Raw genomic sequence first — 22,337 nt, 5'->3', positions numbered from 1 at the left:
AAGAACTCGATGCAGCGAGTTACACAGAACCAAATTCCCATTGGAACCTTGTAAAAGGGAATCCAAATTTATGGAATGACCTTAGGCATTGGATGGAATGAAAACTACAGGCTCCCATAATGGAGATGGATAACTCAGATTCCTCGAATGAATCTTAGCCCCATCATCCTGAATTACGGGCCATGAGAAAAACCCACAACCCAAAGGTGCACTAACAATTTGAGTAAATGCACTAGGCCACTACTTTAAAAGTGATGATCCAAATGCAACCACGCCCATTTCCTATGACGGGCATGTGATCATAGCCATCCTAGATGGGGGTGTTGGCGGCGTGATCATCATCACAAGGATGTGCTGGGAATACTGGGGACAACCACCCCTTGATCCCACCAAATTGATGATAAGGCTTGCAGACAAGACATCTGCACAACCCCTTGGCCTAGTGAAAGACCTTAAGATTAAAGTCAATGGCATGACCTTCAAACACACATTCTTTTTACGAGCAAAAGATTGGTCTCCAACCATCTCTTGACAGTGCTCATGCCAAAATTCAATTGCCTAGTGGACAATTAATACAAAGCCTTGGGTTTTTTACACAAATGGTACATACTATCTCTAGCCCATTGGTTTGTAAGTTTTATGTGGTTTTCACACGTGAGACCAAAGAAGTAGTCATCCCTAGAGGGAGATGGGTCTAGAATTCCCCATGTACAATCAACTCAGCTGACCATAGAGCTACCCTCTTGCTTTCCCAAGGGCAAGGTAACAATGATCCTCTAGGATGGGGAGTCCACCTTATCGGACCCTATGCTAGCACCAACTACTTCCACAAAGGGTACTCTCTCACCCATAAAAATTGGTAAGTCTTCCACTGCCCCTGAACTACCACAAGAACTAAACCCACCAAGAATATGGATTGGACTCCCAATTGAGAATGGTCTACAATGGGAGCAAACCCTCATATATCCTATGGTCCACACCAATCTCATATTCTTGGAGGCACGAAAAACTCTTGGAAAACCCACACTGACACACCTGAAAACAATTACATTCAAATCTCACATGAAATGCATCTTGGAGGCATGGAGAACTCTTGGAAAACCCACACTCACACCTGAAAAAAATACTTACATTCAAATCTCACATGAAATGCGTCTAATTAGTGTTGGGTATTTCATTCCAAAAAAAATCCATAGGAAATAACCAGTTGGAGTGCAGATTTGTAGTCATAGTAGACACAGGAGCACTCGAAGGATAAATTATAATTGGAAAATAGTGGATTGATGTCACTCACTACCAAATCAGTTGGCAAGAAGAAACGGCCACCATGGAATTCAATGGCAAAAAAGCCATAGTCCTATTGTGTCCACAAGAGGACATCATACACATAGCCTCACCCTCAACTTCCATCCACATTCAAGTCCGATCCTTATCATAGGTAATCTCTCCTGTTACCACACCCTGTGCCTCACCAAAGTTGGTCAAAGGGCATTATCAACACCATCCAACATTGACAATATAGATTTGTCTTCGATAATCACCCTTAACTCTACATCCTTGACCATCCACCAACCACACCGCAAGCACCTTGATCTCTTACCACTATCATGATAATCACTAGTCGGTGCTTAACACTATCTTAACACACACCTCTGGCTCACAAGGCCACACTCAAAAGCTTGTCCTTAGCATTGAAGATCTACTTGTAGCTTAAAGCCCCGTTGGACAAACAACCAAGAAGCCTTGTCAACCAAGGCCCTCATCACTCGGCAACGATGGGTGCCCAAACATCTCTTAGAAGCCCATGGCTTCAATGATGGCAACTCCATCATTTGGATTCTCGAAAATAACCCTCAAAAGTAGACCCAAATCGCACAAACCAAGCTAGTTCTTGTCCAATCCACATTGATGGTTTGGAAACCCTAATGAGGAATCAAATCTCTTCTTGATCAACTAAATCCTACAAACTTGCCCACACACAAACCATGGGCACTCCAAAGCTCAATTCGCCCAGCCCTTTCAACCAAAAGAGCCTAGTCCATGAAGCTCCACCCCGGCTCTTGACTTTATCACCAACCCAATGTTGAGAAATGCAGTGCCAAAGAGAATACGGAAGGTAAGGAGTGAGTCAAATTAGCAAGAGAAGGAGCATGCACATTAGAAAGAGAAATAGACTAAGGGTACATTGGCAAAGGTTGATTTGTTTGGTCATTTGTAAAAACTGAAGTCAAAGGTCAAAAAGGTAGCACATGGAAAGTGCAAGGGAGCACATGTAGTGTGAGAATTTATGAACAGAAGGATGGAACAAGGGTGTATGGAGCATGTGAATGAGAGCTGTATAAGCATCTACTTTGTTCAAACTAATGCAATGAGATTATGTGTTTGCCTTGACTCTATTTCCTTGATTAGTAGTTTTCTTAATTAAAAGGTTAATTATCATATTCTTAATGATGATTTCTATCACTTGCTTTGAGCCTCCTTAGATCCACATTTGTAACATGGTATCAGAGCTTAGGTGTTAGGAAGCAATTAGGAGATATTCTCAAAGATTGATTGGAAGACTTTATTAACTAAGTAATAAGGGTTAGCACCTTCATTAGAAAGATATTTGGTTTTTCTTCTATAGTTTTGATTTTCCTTATTCTCATTATGATCGAGGGGGGCCAGCAGGGTCTAGTTGTAAGGCTTCTGTCTGAGTGTGGAGGTAGCTAGATATGAAGTGGGACAAAGGAGCAAACCTTCATACAGAAAACAAGCCAACCACGATAATAGTAGAGAAGGTGGTTGCACCTAGAGCAGCATACGACATCTCAAGCACAGCAGCAAGTTGAGAAGAAAGGAAGAACGCGGTTGCCATTCATCAACAAACAAAGCGAAGGCTTGCCGTGTCCAAAACTACATTAAGCGCAAGAAACATGTTTTCTTTTCAGGAGAAAGATCAGCGATGCTAGGAAGAGAAGAGGTGTAAGGAGAAGGAGGCAAAGTCTTGTGACCCCTGAAGTTTGACTGTGCTGCCCATTACAAATCCAGAGAGCTTAAACAAGAAAGGGAAGAACAAACACGCTCCTGAACCAAACTAGGGGGGAGACAATCCACACCCTTTTTGAAGTTTGACTCTTGATCCCCAATGCAGAGTCCTGAGCCCAACGCACAGGATAAGAGAGATTAGAGCACGAGATTCTAGGGGGGAGACAATCCACACCCTTTTTGAAGGTTGACTCTTGATCCCCAATGCAGAGTCCTAAGCCCAACGCACAGGATAAGAGAGATTAGAGCACGAGATACTAGGGGGGAGACAATCCACACCCTTTTTGAAGGTTGACTCTTGATCCCCAATGCAGAGTCCTACGCCCAACGCACAGGATAAGAGAGATTAGAGTCTGCTTAAGGAAGCTCGGGATTTGTGAGGAAATTGACCAGAGCAGTGCACGGTAGCTCAGTCGCCACAAGAAGAGGAGAGGCGCCTAAAAAGCAACAATAGAAGCCTATGAACCCGTGCTCATTTGAGTCCAAAAAGCGCGAGCTAAAGGGGGAGAGAAGGCAAGCAGCATTATGTGAACACAACATTATCTGAGAGAAGATCAGCAAGCAATAACCTCACTACACAAGCTCTTGGCGGCGGTGATCCCCAAAAAGATGGGTGTCTTCTTCAATAACAGATTCGTCAGCACAGCGGGCTCTGCAGAAAAGAGAGTGCATCGTGGTCTGCTGAGCGGAGCGTGGCTCCTCCTACGCCTATCTATCCAACTCAATAGCACCCTATCAACCGCACACACTTAGAAGATAAGGCTTAAAAAAAGATGAAAAATAATAAAATAAAATAAAAATTGAATAACTCTAAGGTTTTTAAAGAAAAACATCGGTGTAAAAGAGTTTAAAGAAGAGTGTGTTCATATGATGGCCCACCAAATCACGTTTGTGTGCACATGCATAGAGCCATTGTATTGTTCTTCATGAAGAAGTTTGACATCAACAAATGTCACATCATCATCGACAAAATGCCTTCATAAAAAATTAGTAACCTTTGTACATGTCGCCATTACGAGCAGGCAATTTCATGACCAAGAATTGAAAAATAATTTAACCCTTGATGAAATGCGACCAAATGAGCACGTAAAAAATTCCTCACTACCCAAGCTAGCATTGTAATGGCCACCAAATAAGTAGGCCAAAAATCATTTGAAATGTTGTAACACTCAACCACTTGAAAGTAGCCAAAGATGCACCTTGGGGGGAGAGTGAAAAACAAACCACCTCAAAGTATCCTCCAAGCTAGAGAGCGTCCAAGCCAAACAAGAGCCTTTGAGTCATCCAGCTAAGTTAGAAATGAGGTTGGGTAATAATTGTTTTAACACTACACTTAAAGATAACCTCTAGGCCTCAAAGATAGATCAAGTCACCATCAAGAGGGGGTGAAAATATGTTGTAACCCTCACATATCCAACTACCTTGAGTAGCCTAAAAACTTAGCCCAAGGGGGAGGGGGGGTGTTGAGAAATGTGGTGCCAAAGAGCACAAGGAAAGTAGGGAGACTAAGGGTACATTCGCAAAGATTGATTTGTTTGGTCATTTGTAAAAAGGTGAAGTCAAAGGTCAAAAAGGTAGCACATGGAAAGTGCAAGGGAGCATATGTAGTGTGAGCATTTATGAACACAAGGATGGCACAAGGGTGCATGGAGCATGTGGATGAGAGCTATATAAGCATGTACTTGGTTCAAACTAATGCAATGATATTATGTGTTTGCCTTGAGTCTATCGCCTTAATTAGTAGTGTCCTTAATTAAAAGATTAATTATAATATTCTTAATGATGATTTCTATCACTTGCTTTGTGCCTCCTTATATCCACATTTGTAACACCTAAGGGGTAGTGCAACAAATGTCAGAGCTTATATAGCCACTTAAAGACAACCTCAAGGGTAATCTCACAAATCTAGATAAATGGGCTAGTCAATACAAAACTCTCTTTTGGGGTGCTGACCAATAAACACACGTAAGTCCTCCCCAACAAGGAGGACCCAAAAAAAGAGTCTCTAGGTGATTAAGATCATGGGCACACCTTTTTCCCTCGCCGCACAACACCTGAAATTCTCATTGGGCTCTGTCGTTTATGAACCCATTGCACAAAGCTTCATCATTGAGCCATCTAGGTACATCTCTGGATGGGGGGACCATGGAGGGTGCAAGCTTGGTCAATGGTATAACCCATCACCTGGAACTTCTTAATCACCCTCGCTTTTCTCGAATAATCGTCCTTTATGTCTAATCAATCCTACCCATAACTTCTTATGCTACCCTAGCTTTGGATGCCAAATAATCCAAAGAAGCTTTAATTTCCATACTCAAAAGCTGCTACCCCCATGGATCCTTGCCCTCAACTACCACTCTCATCAACATAGGATCTTAGTCACAGGAGCCACAACAACACAAGAAGACAAAACACTAAAAGAGAAAGAGACAAAATTGACCCCCAATAAATCAACACCCAAATGGGAGCCAAGTTACCCATTAAGGTGTCTTGATGAAGATGCTATAGCTACATGTGCATCACCATTGTCAAAATACAACATCTCAGAGTGCAAGCAGTATCCATGCGAGTTACCTCCTTGTCCCTCCGGAAGTCCTCCCTTGCCACTTTCTTACTTATTCTGAAAAGGGGATTGATTACAGGGGAAAAAACTAGACTTCTTGAGGGACTGGGGAGGAATCTTACAAGCGTTCGGCAAAATATGGACTCTCATTTTTTCCCCTTACGGATTTCCACACCTCCTCTCTCTAGAAAAATGGACTCATGGTGAATTTTTTGCAAATCAAATCAAAAGTTGGTGGAGATTGTATATTTGGAATCCACTCTTTGAGACCTTTTCAATGATATATAGCATGATGGGCAATTTTGCATATTCAAGAAGTCTCCAAATCGGTGATGACATGGCATGTTACTAAGGCCATGATTGCATACAGGCATGGGACTCACTAGAACCCGCGAAGGGAGGCCGAGCGTCTTTGGCCAGATCTTCCAACCATTTCAGAATTCCTTGAGGGGGGGGTTCCCACCCTTCCCCCTACTGCAAGTTCTCCCCTGCACGAGGCAAGGGAAAGCAGGTAGGTCTCCCCCTCCTCGAGGCCCCTTTCCCTTTCTTTGCCTAATCCGCTTTCACATCATCACCAATTTAGGGACTTCTTGAATATGAAAAATTTCCCATCATGCTATATATCATTGGAAAGGTCTCGAAGAGTGGATTCCAAATGTGCAATCTCTGCCAACTTTTGATTTTATTTGTAAAAATTTCATGATGAGCACATTTTTCTAGAGAAGAGGAGGTGTGGAAATCCTTAAGGGGCAAAAATTAGAGTCCATATTTTGCCTAATGCATGTTGTTCTTTCATCTTGACCATCTCCTCACATATTTTTGCCATCTCCCATTATTGTGGTGATCTTCTTGGATAGTCAATTTTATTCAGCCAATTGTAGCACACCACGTTCATTTTTTTTGTACTTGCTGACCTAGGCATCAACCTTGTAGCACTTTTTTCAATTCCCCTTGCAATCCATCCCACATACTTAATCTGTAATTTTTTGCTTGGGCTACTTCTTACCTTTCTCAAGTAAGGCTCAAGGACATGGGCTAAAGATGGGAGATGGCCCGATGCATGATGGAGTAAGGGTGGGAGTGGATTTTGGTTGATGGTTCAACAATTGGTCTGAGGTCTATACAGATAGTATACCAAGAGGAGCAAGGCACAATATATAGAGTGGGTCAGTATAGATAATATACCAGGAGGATCAAGGGAAAATGTCATGAAAACGAGATACTATACCTAGAGGGTAGAGGTGGGGGCTATGGGCGATAAGGGTGAAAACAAGAGAGATGATTAGAGTGACGAAAGAGGCAAAAACAAGAGAGAGGTGGGAGCAAGCTTGTGGGTTGTAGGTGATGACAGAGGTAAAAATGAGAGAGAGAGAGCGAGAGAGAGAGAGAGAGAGAGAGACAGAGAGAGAGAGGAGTAGGATGTGGGGAGGGAGAAAGGGAGTTTTGTGAATCAATGTGTTAAATGCTCCCAAATTGTTCAAAAATAACATTTTTAAAATTGTATGTGTGACCAAGAAACTATCATTACACATATAAAAAAGGGACCTTTAGTACTACTTTCTTTCAAAACACATGAGTAGATTCTAATGGAGAGCTTTCTTAGTCTTTATGGACTTACAGGTTTTTTTAAAAAAAATCTATTAAAAAACCCCTTCTATATATGTATTTTTATAAATTAACCTTAAAAATTTTAATTAAAAAATCCCTTTATTTGAACTCACGTGGTATACTTACATATTTTTAGGTGAACCCCCTGAGACCCATAGACCGATGATAGAGATTGGCAGAGTTGAGTAAATACTCAGAGAGGATAGGACATGTAGACTTTGTCAGACAGACAAGGGTTGAGTTAGAGGAGCACTATGCTTGCTAGTTCCTAGTCTACTATGAGATCAGAGGGAGATTCATTATCTACTTAGAGAGGGTTTTGGATCCTTATCCTAGATCAGAGGTTCCTTGGAATCTTCCTACTAGAATAGCTCAGCCCGTAGATAGTCACTACTTAGAGATCCTCGCCCACAACAACCCTCCTCTCAGCTTATCAGCACTATTTTTTCCCACCCTAGAGGGGTCGATAGGGAGGCACCAAAGCCCACCATAGTGGATAAGGGAGCCTATACCCTAGTTCCCCCTTGCAAGCCCATGGCAGTCACATTAGATCAAGATGTACAGTCCACACAGCTAGATGCCCTTGTCCTGTTAGACCCTGACCACCCCCAGCTCATCAACCGCAAATTCAAGAGATCCTTGCTCGCCATCGAGCAACCTCATCCTCACAACAGACTATCGACATCTCTATCCTTCTTATATCACACATGATGGACATCTTGGATAGGACCTTTCCTGACATATAGGGTTGATTGACTATTTTTATTCAGCTCTCCCATATCCCATCACTTATTATACACTATACCTAGCATATCAGGATCTAGCTTTTTCATCTTGTATAATTTCTTGTGCATTCATTAAGCTCTCTCTCTCTCTCTCTCTCCCATATCCCATCTCTTATTATACCTTATACCTAGCATAGTAGGATCTAGATTTTTCATCTTGTATAATTTCTTGTGCATTCATTGAGCTCTATCTCTCTCTCTCTCTCTCTCACACACACACACACACACACACACACACACACACACACACACACACACACACACACCAAACGATTAGTAGTAGTACTCTTGAACTCATTAGAAAAGCCTAAGAAAAAGCAAGAAAGTGCTCCATATGGAGTTATCCTAAGATACTCTCATGTTTTAAAAGAAAGTAGTGCTATCTTTTTTTTAATGTGCATAATTTTTGAAGCAATTTTAGGACCCAAGATACTCTCATGTTTTAAAAGAAAGTAGTGCTATCTTTTTTTTAATGTGCATAATTTTGAAGCAATTTTAGGACCCAAGAAATAGAAAAAAAATTATTTTGAATCGACTTTAGTACACAAGAAAGAGAAAGAAAACTCTCCATATGGAGAGGCTCTAGTGTCCTCTCTCTCTCTCTCTCTCTCTCTCTCTCTCTCTCTCACACACACACACACACACACACACACATTATTTAAAAGAGAAAGAAATCTCTCCAGGTGCTCTTTATGGTGATAGTTTCTTCTCTTTTTGCTCAATTTAATAATGTGCTTAATTTTGAAGAAGTTATCAAGGCTTAGAAAGAGAAAGAAGCAAATTTAAAGTGACTTTAGGACCCAAGAAAGAGAGAGAAAGCTCTCCATGAGCTCTTTAAGTTGCTTCTCTTTTTGCTCGTTTTAATAATGCACGTACTTTTGAAAGTATTTTAAGACCCAAGAAAGAGAAGGAAGCAAATGTGAAGTGACTTTAGGACCCAAGAAAGAGAGAGAAATCCCTCCATGTGCTCTTCACGGTGATAGTTTTTTCTCTTTTTGCTCTTTTTAATAATGCACGTAATTTGAAGCAATTTTAAGACCCAAGAAACAGAAGAAGTGACTTTAGACACACACACACACACACACACACACCAGATAAATAGTACCACTACTGTTGATTTAGACGCTTGAGAGTTCCCTCTTGTCCCTAGCTTGAGAACAATTACTTGTGCATTCACTGAGCTGCAGCACAAGCTGCTCTCTCTCTCTCTCTCTCTCTCTCGGCGGCTGCAAGTTACGAATGTGTCGCTAGAAATACATCTTGGCTTGCTTGCTTACTCATGAGAGAGAAGCCCACTAGTGCTCCTGTCACGAAATCAAGCTTTTGCTTATGATCCAATGTATACTTGGCTAGCTAGCTCTGATTAGGGCGCAGCTGTGTGTCGCCTCTGCTGATCTTTTCTTCCGCTCCATCTCTATATTAATGGACCAGGATCGTCTCAGCGTTGCCTTGTTTTATTTCCAGCTATTTGTGGCCATTTGGCACGTTGCTAAATTGACTCCTTTAGCCACATTGCTCTTGAGTTTTGTGGGTTACCTGCTTGCAATGGTTGGGATTAACTATCAAGATTATGGCACAGTGAGGAAGGCTCAAGTGATTGAGGCTAAAAGTTATGAGAAACCTAGGAAATATGGTTTCATAATGGAAGGTGCATACTCAACCTTGGAAGATGGCGACCCACATGACTCTGTTAGTGATGATAATTATGATGTCCAATCTCAGCACTATGAAGGCTCTGTGAATGGTTATAGCTGCAAGCTGAGCTTTCAGGAGCCTGTCATTACTTGCAATATAGGAGGCAAGACTGTCAGATACAATGTAACTGATTCTTCTTATTGGAGGACACTCACCCAAGTGTTTCAGAAAGCTGAATGGAATTGGGTCATCAAGGACAAAGACAACTTTTACTCAAACATTGCCATTGCTACATTGGTCCACCCCCTCGAAATCTGTGATGGGGTTTTACTCTACAACAAAGTTCTTGTTGATTTCAGACCTGAGAGAAGGTTGATCTTCAGGAGAGAGGTCCGCACTGAAGAAAAGCTCTTGAATTTCATCAACTTGGCATCAATTTACTCTAGTAGCTACAATGTGTACTTGAGACTTGGGCTCACTTTCATTAGCATCCTTTTGGACTTATCCACTAGATTAAGATCTTTGATATATGATATTTTCAAAACATGCTTTATCTTTTGTTTCCAATTGATCGTTGATACGATGAGCTTAAGGGTGAGGTATTTCCTTTATGGCCTTGGAAAGTACCTTGAGGGTTTGAGCCCATGCAATGACATTGTCATGAAAGTTGACAAAAGAGATGAGTCCCTATTATTGGTTTCTGGGAATCTCAAGTATGAGAATGCTGTTGAAGATCCTCTTTTCATTCAAATAGAGGAAGCTGAGCAGGATCAAGTGTGGAAGGAACAAGGTGAAATCCAAGGGTTTGACCTGCAAATAGATGTTTATGGCTTGGGGGACAAGAGTGGGGCACTGAAGATCGAATCACCAGATGGGATATGGGATACTTACATTCATAATAACTTCTCATCAGATGTGGCACACAAGGATCTTGTGGATACATTTGCTCAAGCAATAAAGGATACAAGGTGTTCAAATATTGTATCATTGAATGGTCATCGAGCTCATTGCCTAGGTGTTCTCGAAAGTTACAACCATTTTTGTCGTAACAGGCATCCTAAGATCAAGTTCTTGAAAACATCTAAAATTGTAATAAATGGTGATTGAACCAATTTTTCGTTAGATTCTAGTTTTCTAGCTTGGTAATGAGATGTAGCTATTCTCCAAAATAAAAAACACTCTTCGCTTAATTTTTTATTTTTGTCTTTGTTTTTATCATTATGGTGAATGTATATCACATGCATTCAGCCCTTTGTTTTTGTAATTTTTGACATTCATTAATACATCATTGTATATACTTCATTTCATGTTATCTCGCTTCTTTCGAGCAAGAGTTATAAGACTAGATGCTATGATGCCATTTAGTCTTCTTCTTTTTGGGTTTTGGCTAGCCATAGCCTTGTACACATGAACTTGGTATATAAGTCCATATGACTATTATAATTGTAAGATCCCTGTTCCCACCGAGCAACGGATTCGGGGTACTGGCAGCGGAAGTAGCGCTTCTCGCGCGGGACAGGGGTCCCACACTCGGGGCCTCGCCCACGGATATCCGGATAAGAGACTAATCCGTCGGTTGTTCCAAAACCGAACCCGGAAAAACTTTCTTAACCGGAAGCACGGGCGATTCCACCAGGATAACTTTTTACTCTAACGTAGTCAAGATCATTTCTGATCGAGATGATCCAATTACATCTATAAGATACTTAGTCAGTTCAAGAAAGAAACTTGCACTTGGATCATTGGGATCAACACTTTTTTCCCCATTCAAGAGGCACAGCCGTTGATTCCTATCCATAGAACAGTTACTGTCCGGGATTTTTTTTTTCTATCGTAAAAACAAAAGTTTGAGTCTCGATTTACGGATCCATCAGTCCAGCCTAACCCCATCCAATCCCATGGGTTAGCCAACCGCCCAACCACTGTAGTGATGGGATCCAATTAAAAATTTGGTTAGGTTTTGTCCCGGGTACCAAGGAAAAGAGTTCCAAGGCCCCCTAGCCGGATGTTCATGCAAAATAAAACTAGTCACACCACTCACACACCCAATATGAAATTGCCTTTTCACAGATTCAACCAGTTTAAAACAATCCTTTAATAAAACCATGGTATCACTGATCACCATCTTCCAATTTATCCAGTTGATTCTTAATTTTTCCATCATTCCTTCATCAGAGTATCTATGGCATCATTGGCAACTAGGACGCTCACCACCTGTCCACTCAGGGGCCGTTTCTTAGTTCCTAGCCCTTAATACTCGGTAATATAATCACTTATCAAGATGGACTCTCATTGAAGATCAGCAAGATCAACCAACGGATCCATATAAGGAGCCATGGACTCATCCATTGAAGACCAGCAAGGTCAATCAACCAGATCCATGCTCGATTTCAGAAAACAACTCCAACTCTGTTCCAATATCTTCCTCGACGCACGCGTGGGTATCCTAGGCGACCCAGAGCCCGAGCACCGTATGGTCAGCACCCTCTAGGATCCTTCGCAGGTGACCTAGCGCTTCACGCATAGGCCGCTTCCTTGGCCCCTCATCCACCGTACCGGAAGCTCACCATTTTAATCGCACCGAGGCTGGTCAAGACCTCGGCCGACCTTGCTACGCGAGACGTCCTTCATTGACTCCCCGTCAACAGTTGCAACTTTATCATCATCACGACTTTAATCACAAGACGGTCAAAATGCTCCCCCCAGCATTCTTGACATAAAACAATCATTTACAAACAGCATTTACAAACAGCATTTACAAACAGTTTACAATACAATTTCTATTTTAACTTTCATTTTTCCACATTATCCCTCATCAATCTACATTACTTATTCCATATTCCATTTATATGTGTACTCATCCCATCACATCATTTCCATCTCATCACTTCAGAGTCTCTCACATCACAATCGTATATTCACATCCATACATCCACAACTATATGCGTACATTCACATCTACATGCATACATCTACATCTCTATGCATACATCCACATCCACATTCACATTCGCCTCCATACATCTACATCTACATGCATACATCCACCTCTACATCCACATCTACATCTATACATCTACATCTACATGTATACATCCACATCTCCATTCACATCTACATCTATACATCTACATCTACATGCATACATCCATATCTCCATTCCCATCTACATCTATACATCTACATCTACATGTATACATCCACATCTCTATTCACATCTACATCTATACATCTACATCCACATGTATCCACATCTCTATTCCCATCTACATCTACATGTATCCACATCTCCATTCTCATCTACATCTATACATCTACATCTACATGCATCCACATCTCTATTCCCATCTACATCTACATGTATCCACATCTCCATTCTCATCTACATCTATACATCTACATCTACATGCATCCACATCTCTATTCACATCTACATCTATACATCTACATCTACATGCATACATCCACCTCCACATTCACACTCACATCCATACCTCTACATCTACATGCAAACATCCATATCTCCATGCATAATAATATTCTTTTAATTAATCTAGGATGATAGTTCCTAGAATATGGTAGGAAGTTCTCTTTTTAGGCTTTGAATGAAATTATTTTATGCGTAATTTCTATAAAAATTTTGCCATAACTCCGCTACTATGACTGATAAATCTCAAATTTTTCTAAGGGATAAGGCTCATTATTAAAGAAATAATTAGAATGGTCTCTAATTGGGTCATCAATCCATAATGGATTGAATCATCAATGTGCATAAACTAAAAGCATAGCAAAAAGCCATTAATTTGGCCTCAAGCATAGATTGATTAAGGAAAAGCTTTATGAAAAGCTTCATTTGGATTGAGAATGGGTCATGAGTATGACCATTTCTTGAGTGAGAGAGAGAAATTACATAAAAACCATTAGAATTTAAACATAAATGGAAATTAACTTCAATAGCATTTATTAAATTATGTAACTCTTCACTACTATTCACCAATTAACTTCAATAGCATTTAAAAAAACCATACCAATTAAGCTTCTCAAGCTTGAGAGGGGTTGAGAAGAGAGAATCATTGAGAAATTATAGAAAGGATCAAAATTCAATATACTTACCTTATAATTTGCTTGATTCTTTATTCACGGTAGAGGCCCCCAACCAATCAATTGGTTTAGTATGTTGATGGAGCCACCAATGGGGATTGAAGAAAGAGAGAAGTGTCAAAAACTAGTGAATTACTAAAGAATTCACAGTTCTTGGCTTAGGTGGAGTAACAAAGCATAAGACACTATATATTTTGGCTTAGGTAGAGTAGAGTAACAAAGCATAAGACACTATATATCTTGGCTTAGGTGGAGTAGAGTAACAAGCATAAGACACTATATATCTTGGCTTAGGTGGAGTAGAGTAACAAGCATAAGACACTATATATCTTGGCTTAGGTGGAGTAGAGTAACAAGGCATAAGACACTATATATTTTGGCTTAGGTGGAGTAGAGTAACAAGGCATAAGACACTATATATTTTGGCAAAGCATAAGACACTATATATTTTTCAACAAGGGGAGGCTTCTATTTATAGGAAAATTTGAGCTCCTAACCAAACAAACTGATCCTAGAATTTTCCAAGTCAGTTTGGTCACTTTTTGACCATTTTTAGGTCAGTTAAGCTAACTTTTTGGAACTAGACTTGAATGAGGAGAGAGGAGAGATAAAATATCTCAATTTTTATGAGTTTAAAATTTATTCAAGCATGTGAAATATGCACCTCCTTTAAAGAATTCCCCTTCCTTACATATGTGTCATAATGGAATCATTTTAATATTGCTCATAGTTTTTTACTAATAAGCCTTGTACATTTTCAACTCTTCATCTTATGTGAGCATTTAAGGGACTCCCCTTCCTTACATATGTGTCATAATAAAATCATTATTCCTAAAATATCTCATATTTTTAATATTGCTCATAGTTTTTTATTAATAAACCTTGTACATTTTCAACTCTTCATCTTATGTGAAACATGCACCTCCTTTAAAGAACTCTCCTTCCTTACATATGTGTCATAATGGAATCATTTTAATATTGCTCATAGTTTTTTACTAATAAACCTTGTACATTTTCAACTCTTCATCTTATGTGAGCATTTAAGGGACTCCCCTTCCTTACATATGTGTCATAATAAAATCATTATTCCCAAAATATCTCATATTTTTAATATAGTTTTTTACTAATAAACCTTGTACATTTTCAACTCTTCACCTCATGTGAGCATTTACTCATTTTTGGGTATTTTCTTTTTACAATTTGGATTTATCTCCTCCCTACACATGGATTGATGCTATTGGCCCATAGGAACCTTAATTGGACCATAGTCTAAAGATTTATGAAAATCTAGACCCTTAGGCTAAGGTTCTTTATACCTATTTCCAATTAATTCCAATTGCACATTGGAAAATTCTTTTAAAATTTCTGTTTCAGGGGAACTCATCTGAATTATAAGAGATATTTTTCTATCCAAAAATATTCAAAATCTGAATATTCTCTCTCTAGAGTATTTTCTCTCTCTAGGTTAAAACAGTCACAAACAAGATCTCTTATATTTCAGAAAAGGAATTGATTACAGAGAAATATACTAGACATCAAAAAGGGGTTGGGAGAGGAATCTTACATTCTACCCCACTTAAAAAACGCGAGATGTCCTCATCTCGCAACTTGGAATAATTTCGCAAGATGCACGAATATGAGACTTAGAGAAAAATTTTAATCACGATTAACCACCAAGAAAAGTCTTAAAGAGAGCAAGATTCAAAATAAGAACAAGATTTAAACTTTATTCATTCTCGGAACTTATACAGTAAAGATAGAGAAACTCTTTACACTTCCATAAGCCCGTCCATCATATGGTCACAAAAGCAGTCTTCACAAGCTGCACAAGTATAGGGTAACTCATCTATGGGAATGATTCTGCTGGTTATTGCCGCACCTATCTCAGTGGTATGAGGTGATCTAACAAAAGGACCTCTGAGAGGCAAGCCAAAAACGGGGTAAAGGCATATCTTCTCATGAGGAAGAAAACATGCCAGTAAGAAGACCCGCTCAGAAAACCCAAGATGCCTTGATCTCATGACACAGTAGTATCGGGGACCCAAACCCAAAGCTTCAATAACCATGGCCAAGCGGACATTGTTACGAAAGTGTTGCTGACCCCAGGGTGTTACCCTAGTTATGTTTTGATAGGTCCGCCATTTGGTCTGCGCTACAGAAGTTCCTAGGTGAGGAAAAAGTGAGCGCTCATACTGTTCTATAAAGTCTTTCTTCACAGACTCTCTTGCGTCTTGAAGGTGAGAAATCATCAGGGATAAAACTAATTCCTGTTGCCAAGCCATGAAGGAGATTAAGAAAGAAAGGAGATTGATGGGAGTAAGATTACTGTGAGCGACAAGTAAAAGTTACGACTTATATAAAGGAAGGAGCTAGCGTAACCTAGAAGCCAACGGTAACTTGCCACTGAAGTTTTACCGTCTTTCCATGATTTGTGTTTGACACATTTTTCTATAGAAGGCATTAAGAATTTTGAGATGAGGAGATAAAAGAAACTTGTAGGCTAAGTCACCTACTTTCATTGAATTCAGATATAAGGATCACAATATCTGGGGGATAACTTCTTATACTCCCCAAGAGATAAAGAACTTCTTTTGGGCCGTACTCGAATGAAAACCAAAACCTTGGTATCCAAAACACCGATTCTCACTTCTAAACTCATTGTTCTAAATCCTTAAAATAGGCGTGACTCCTGAGAAGTATTCTAGGAAAAGGGTCTTCCTTTTTTAAACAGAAATTTTCTTTTATTTTAGAGAGGGAATAATTATAAGATCAGAAAGGAAGATTCTTACTCCAGTATACCTCGAAGGTTGGGGAGGAATCTTACATTCTACCCCACTTAAAAAGTGCGAGATGTCCTCATCTCGCAAGGTAGAGGACAGCTCTTTTTCTTAAGATCCAATTTTATTCTGGGTTCCTTATATTCTGGTCAACCCAACAGAACACTGGGATAAATATCCCTTATATAGAACTCATCATTAAATAACAATTCATTCAGATCATATCATTCATATCTTTAACATGATAAAGGTCCATTAGACCGAAAAGTTTCCTTCGGAACATTCCTCCCCACGGAAATTTCAGTCAGCAAGTTCTCAATTTGACATCCCTTAACTTGATCTACCGGTCAAGTATTAACAGTAGCAATTTGACAGCACAATCCAATAATCTCATAGTGATTTGCTGAATTCGTTATCATCATTCTAGTTATGAATATCATCACAGGGACTCGTCCCATTCCCCCTCATTGTGGTTTCATTATATTTCAACTAATTTTTAAAAATCAATATTTTTTTTTCCAATCAGTATTTTCAATCAGCATTTTCAATCAGAATCCAAATCAATTCATCAATTCTCAAACAGAATTAAAAATCATATCAATCACATTCGAAATCATCATCTGGATAGCATTAATGCTTATAATTTCAAGTCTTAGATTTACTCGTATATACTGTCAGTAAAGAGCTGCAGTATACTCTCGGTATATACGCGTAGTCACGGCCCTGGGAATTATAAGGTAAATACTATCATGTCTAGGCCTCAAGCAAGTCAGGGATTCTATATAATTGCGGTACTTCCATCTGAAGAACCGATTACCAAATTATGAATTTCAGTTTGAATATCAAATTGTATGAATTATATCACACAATTATAACCTTTTGGTGTTTCTTGATAATTTTTTGACATATTTGTCTTCTCAGTTGATCTTTATTAACCAAATGCCCTGATACCAACTGTAAGATCCCTGTTCCCACCGAGCAACGGATTCGGGGTACTGGCAGCGGAAGTAGCGCTTCTCGTGCGGGACAGGGGTCCCACACTCGGGGCCTCGCCCACAGATATCCGGATAAGAGAATAATCCGTCGGTTGTTCCAAAACCGAACCCGGAAAAACTTTCTTAACCGGAAGCACGGGCGATTCCACCAGGATAACTTTTTACTCTAACGTAGTCAAGATCATTTCTGATCGAGATGATCCAATTACATCTATAAGATACTTAGTCAGTTCAAGAAAGAAACTTGCACTTGGATCATTGGGATCAACGCTTTTTTCCCCATTCAAGAGGCACAGCCGTTGATTCCTATCCATAGAACAGTTACTGTCCGGGATTTTTTTTTTTCTATCGTAAAAACAAAAGTTTGAGTCTCGATTTACGGATCCATCAGTCCAGCCTAACCCCATCCAATCCCATGGGTTAGCCAACCGCCCAACCACTGTAGTGATGGGATCCAATTAAAAATTTGGTTAGGTTTTGTCCCGGGTACCAAGGAAAAGAGTTCCAAGGCCCCCTAGCCGGATGTTCATGCAAAATAAAACTAGTCACACCACTCACACACCCAATATGAAATTGCCTTTTCACAGATTCAACCAGTTTAAAACAATCCTTTAATAAAACCATGGTATCACTGATCACCATCTTCCAATTTATCCAGTTGATTCTTAATTTTTCCATCATTCCTTCATCAGAGTATCTATGGCATCATTGGCAACTAGGATGCTCACCACCTGTCCACTCAGGGGCCGTTTCTTAGTTCCTAGCCCTTAATACTCGGCAATATAATCACTTATTAAGATGGACTCTCGTTGAAGATCAGCAAGATCAACCAACGGATCCATATAAGGAGCCATGGACTCATCCATTGAAGACCAGCAAGGTCAATCAACCAGATCCATGCTCGATTTCAGAAAACAACTCCAACTCTGTTCCAATATCTTCCTCGACGCACGCGTGGGTATCCTAGGCAACCCAGAGCCCGAGCACCGTATGGTCAGCACCCTCTAGGATCCTTCGCAGGTGACCTAGCGCTTCACGCATAGGCCGCTTCCTTGGCCCCTCATCCACCGTACCGGAAGCTCACCATTTTAATCGCACCGAGGCTGGTCAAGACCTCGGCCGACCTTGCTACGCGAGACGTCCTTCATTGACTCCCCGTCAGCAGTTGCAACTTTATCATCATCACGACTTTAATCACAAGACGGTCAAAATGCTCCCCCCAGCATTCTTGACATAAAACAATCATTTACAAACAGCATTTACAAACAGTTTACAATACAATTTCTATTTTAACTTTCATTTTTCCACATTATCCCTCATCAATCTACATTGCTTATTCCATATTCCATTTATATGTGTACTCATCCCATCACATCATTTCCATCTCATCACTTCAGAGTCTCTCACATCACAATCGTATATTCACATCCATACATCCACAACTATATGTGTACATTCACATCTACATGCATACATCTACATCTCTATGCATACATCCACATCCACATTCACATTCGCCTCCATACATCTACATCTACATGCATACATCCACCTCTACATCCACATCTACATCTATACATCTACATCTACATGTATACATCCACATCTCCATTCACATCTACATCTATACATCTACATCTACATGCATACATCCATATCTCCATTCCCATCTACATCTATACATCTACATCTACATGTATACATCCACATCTCTATTCACATCTACATCTATACATCTACATCTACATGTATCCACATCTCTATTCCCATCTACATCTACATGTATCCACATCTCCATTCTCATCTACATCTATACATCTACATCTACATGCATCCACATCTCTATTCCCATCTACATCTACATGTATCCACATCTCCATTCTCATCTACATCTATACATCTACATCTACATGCATCCACATCTCTATTCACATCTACATCTATACATCTACATCTACATGCATACATCCACCTCCACATTCACACTCACATCCATACCTCTACATCTACATGCAAACATCCATATCTCCATGCATAATAATATTCTTTTAATTAATCTAGGATGATAGTTCCTAGAATATGGTAGGAAGTTCTCTTTTTAGGCTTTGAATGAAATTATTTTATGCGTAATTTCTATAAAAATTTTGCCATAACTCCGCTACTATGACTGATAAATCTCAAATTTTTCTAAGGGATAAGGCTCATTATTAAAGAAATAATTAGAATGGTCTCTAATTGGGTCATCAATCCATAATGGATTGAATCATCAATGTGCATAAACTAAAAGCATAGCAAAAAGCCATTAATTTGGCCTCAAGCATAGCTTGATTAAGGAAAATCTTTATGAAAAGCTTCATTTGGATTGAGAATGGGTCATGAGTATGACCATTTCTTGAGTGAGAGAGAGAAATTACATAAAAACCATTAGAATTTAAACATAAATGGAAATTAACTTCAATAGCATTTATTAAATTATGTAACTCTTCACTACTATTCACCAATTAACTTCAATAGCATTTAAAAAAACCATACCAATTAAGCTTCTCAAGCTTGAGAGGGGTTGAGAAGAGAGAATCATTGAGAAATTATAGAAAGGATCAAAATTCAATATACTTACCTTATAATTTGCTTGATTCTTTATTCACGGTAGAGGCCCCCAACCAATCAATTGGTTTAGTATGTTGATGGAGCCACCAATGGGGATTGAAGAAAGAGAGAAGTGTCAAAAACTAGTGAATTACTAAAGAACTCACAGTTCTTGGCTTAGGTGGAGTAACAAAGCATAAGACACTATATATTTTGGCTTAGGTAGAGTAGAGTAACAAAGCATAAGACACTATATATCTTGGCTTAGGTGGAGTAGAGTAACAAGCATAAGACACTATATATCTTGGCTTAGGTGGAGTAGAGTAACAAGCATAAGACACTATATATCTTGGCCTAGGTGGAGTAGAGTAACAAGGCATAAGACACTATATATTTTGGCTTAGGTGGAGTAGAGTAACAAAGCATAAGACACTATATATTTTGGCTTAGGTGGAGTAGAGTAACAAGGCATAAGACACTATATATTTTGGCAAAGCATAAGACACTATATATTTTTCAACAAGGGGAGGCTTCTATTTATAGGAAAATTTGAGCTCCTAACCAAACAAACTGATCCTAGAATTTTCCAAGTCAGTTTGGTCACTTTTTGACCATTTTTAGGTCAGTTAAGCTAACTTTTTGGAACTAGACTTGAATGAGGAGAGAGGAGAGATAAAATATCTCAATTTTTATGAGTTTAAAATTTATTCAAGCATGTGAAATATGCACCTCCTTTAAAGAATTCCCCTTCCTTACATATGTGTCATAATGGAATCATTTTAATATTGCTCATAGTTTTTTACTAATAAGCCTTGTACATTTTCAACTCTTCATCTTATGTGAGCATTTAAGGGACTCCCCTTCCTTACATATGTGTCATAATAAAATCATTATTCCTAAAATATCTCATATTTTTAATATTGCTCATAGTTTTTTATTAATAAACCTTGTACATTTTCAACTCTTCATCTTATGTGAAATATGCACCTCCTTTAAAGAACTCTCCTTCCTTACATATGTATCATAATGGAATCATTTTAATATTGCTCATAGTTTTTTACTAATAAACCTTGTACATTTTCAACTCTTCATCTTATGTGAGCATTTAAGGGACTCCCCTTCCTTACATATGTGTCATAATAAAATCATTATTCCCAAAATATCTCATATTTTTAATATAGTTTTTTACTAATAAACCTTGTACATTTTCAACTCTTCACCTCATGTGAGCATTTACTCATTTTTGGGTATTTTCTTTTTACAATTTGGATTTATCTCCTCCCTACACATGGATTGATGCTATTGAGGCAGGGAACAAGTAGAGAGCCGCTGGAGCGTGCCAGCGATGAGGGCTGGAAGGCCGCCCAGGAGTAGCGGCTAGAAGAGCCTTGACTGAGGACAGAAGCAGAGAAGCTGAGGCTGGAAGGCCGCCCAGGAGTAGCGGCTAGAAGAGCCTTGACTGAGGACAGAAGCTGAGGCCGTTTGGGCTGAAGCATGGAGCTCACGTGTGTGGGGAAGAAGCGAGCTGCTGTGAAGACTGGTATGGCTGGTGCCAGAGTGGAGTGAAGTTGACAAGCAAGTGGTAGGCGCAGCTGGTGGCGACTAAAGAAGCGTGGCTAGTTGGTGGTAAAAGGCGCTGATGGGCTGGTGATAAAGAGAGCAAAGGCCGCCTTTGAAGTGTTGGCTACACAGAGACGGGCTGCTAGTGTGGAGGTCACACATAAGAAACGAAGCAGAGAAAAGGCAACAGAGAGTTGGGTTGTAGTGAAGCAAGATGCTGCGGCTGGAAGCTGAAGCAAAGGGAGAGGGAATAAGTCCTGACAGTGCGAAGGGATTGCTCGTGTGACTGGGTCTTGCTTTGAGGACTGGCAGTACGCTAGTGGTGTAGGAGAGAGTAGCCTTCAGCTGAGGAGCAGAGCAGAGAACAAAAAGGTCTGCAGAGGAGCAAAGAGCAAAGGGATTTGGATCGACCAGGAGCTGGAGAGGGCTGATTGCGAGTGGGTGCTGATAAAGCTGGTGTCTGGGATATCTTGGGATATCCACCTCTGTAAAGGTCAAGGTCTGTTTTGAAATATAAGTCTTGTTCATGCTCTTTGGTCTGGTGTTCTGGTGTGTTTGCATGCATGTGTGGAAGTGTGGCATTCTATAAGGGCGTAGACAGCTCTACCGCTTCCGTGCCATCACTTTTTGGTGCCTCCACAGAGGAGCAGATTTCCTCTGGTTTGTGAAAGAAGAAAAGGGCTGTGTGAAGAAAGATTTG

General features: G+C 39.8%; 1 protein-coding gene across 1 annotated transcript; it reads left to right on the top strand.

Moving 5' to 3' along the window:
- The first annotated feature begins 9,379 nt into the window (after window positions 1-9,379).
- Window positions 9,380-21,451, top strand: LOC147618861 (uncharacterized). The gene is made up of 2 exons (XM_086774376.1): window positions 9,380-10,707; window positions 21,389-21,451. Exons 1-2 carry the CDS (start codon window positions 9,406-9,408, stop codon window positions 21,449-21,451), a joined length of 1,365 nt encoding a protein of 454 aa, XP_086630502.1. The 5' UTR covers window positions 9,380-9,405.
- Window positions 21,452-22,337: the final 886 nt, after the last annotated feature.

The sequence above is a fragment of the Cibotium barometz genome, chromosome 34, assembly GCF_041138505.1.
Source record: "Cibotium barometz isolate CiBa-2024 chromosome 34, ASM4113850v1, whole genome shotgun sequence".
NCBI classification, from domain to species: domain Eukaryota; kingdom Viridiplantae; phylum Streptophyta; class Polypodiopsida; order Cyatheales; family Cibotiaceae; genus Cibotium; species Cibotium barometz.
Note: the sequence above shows the minus strand (reverse complement) of the source record. Positions and strands in the feature narration are given on the sequence as shown.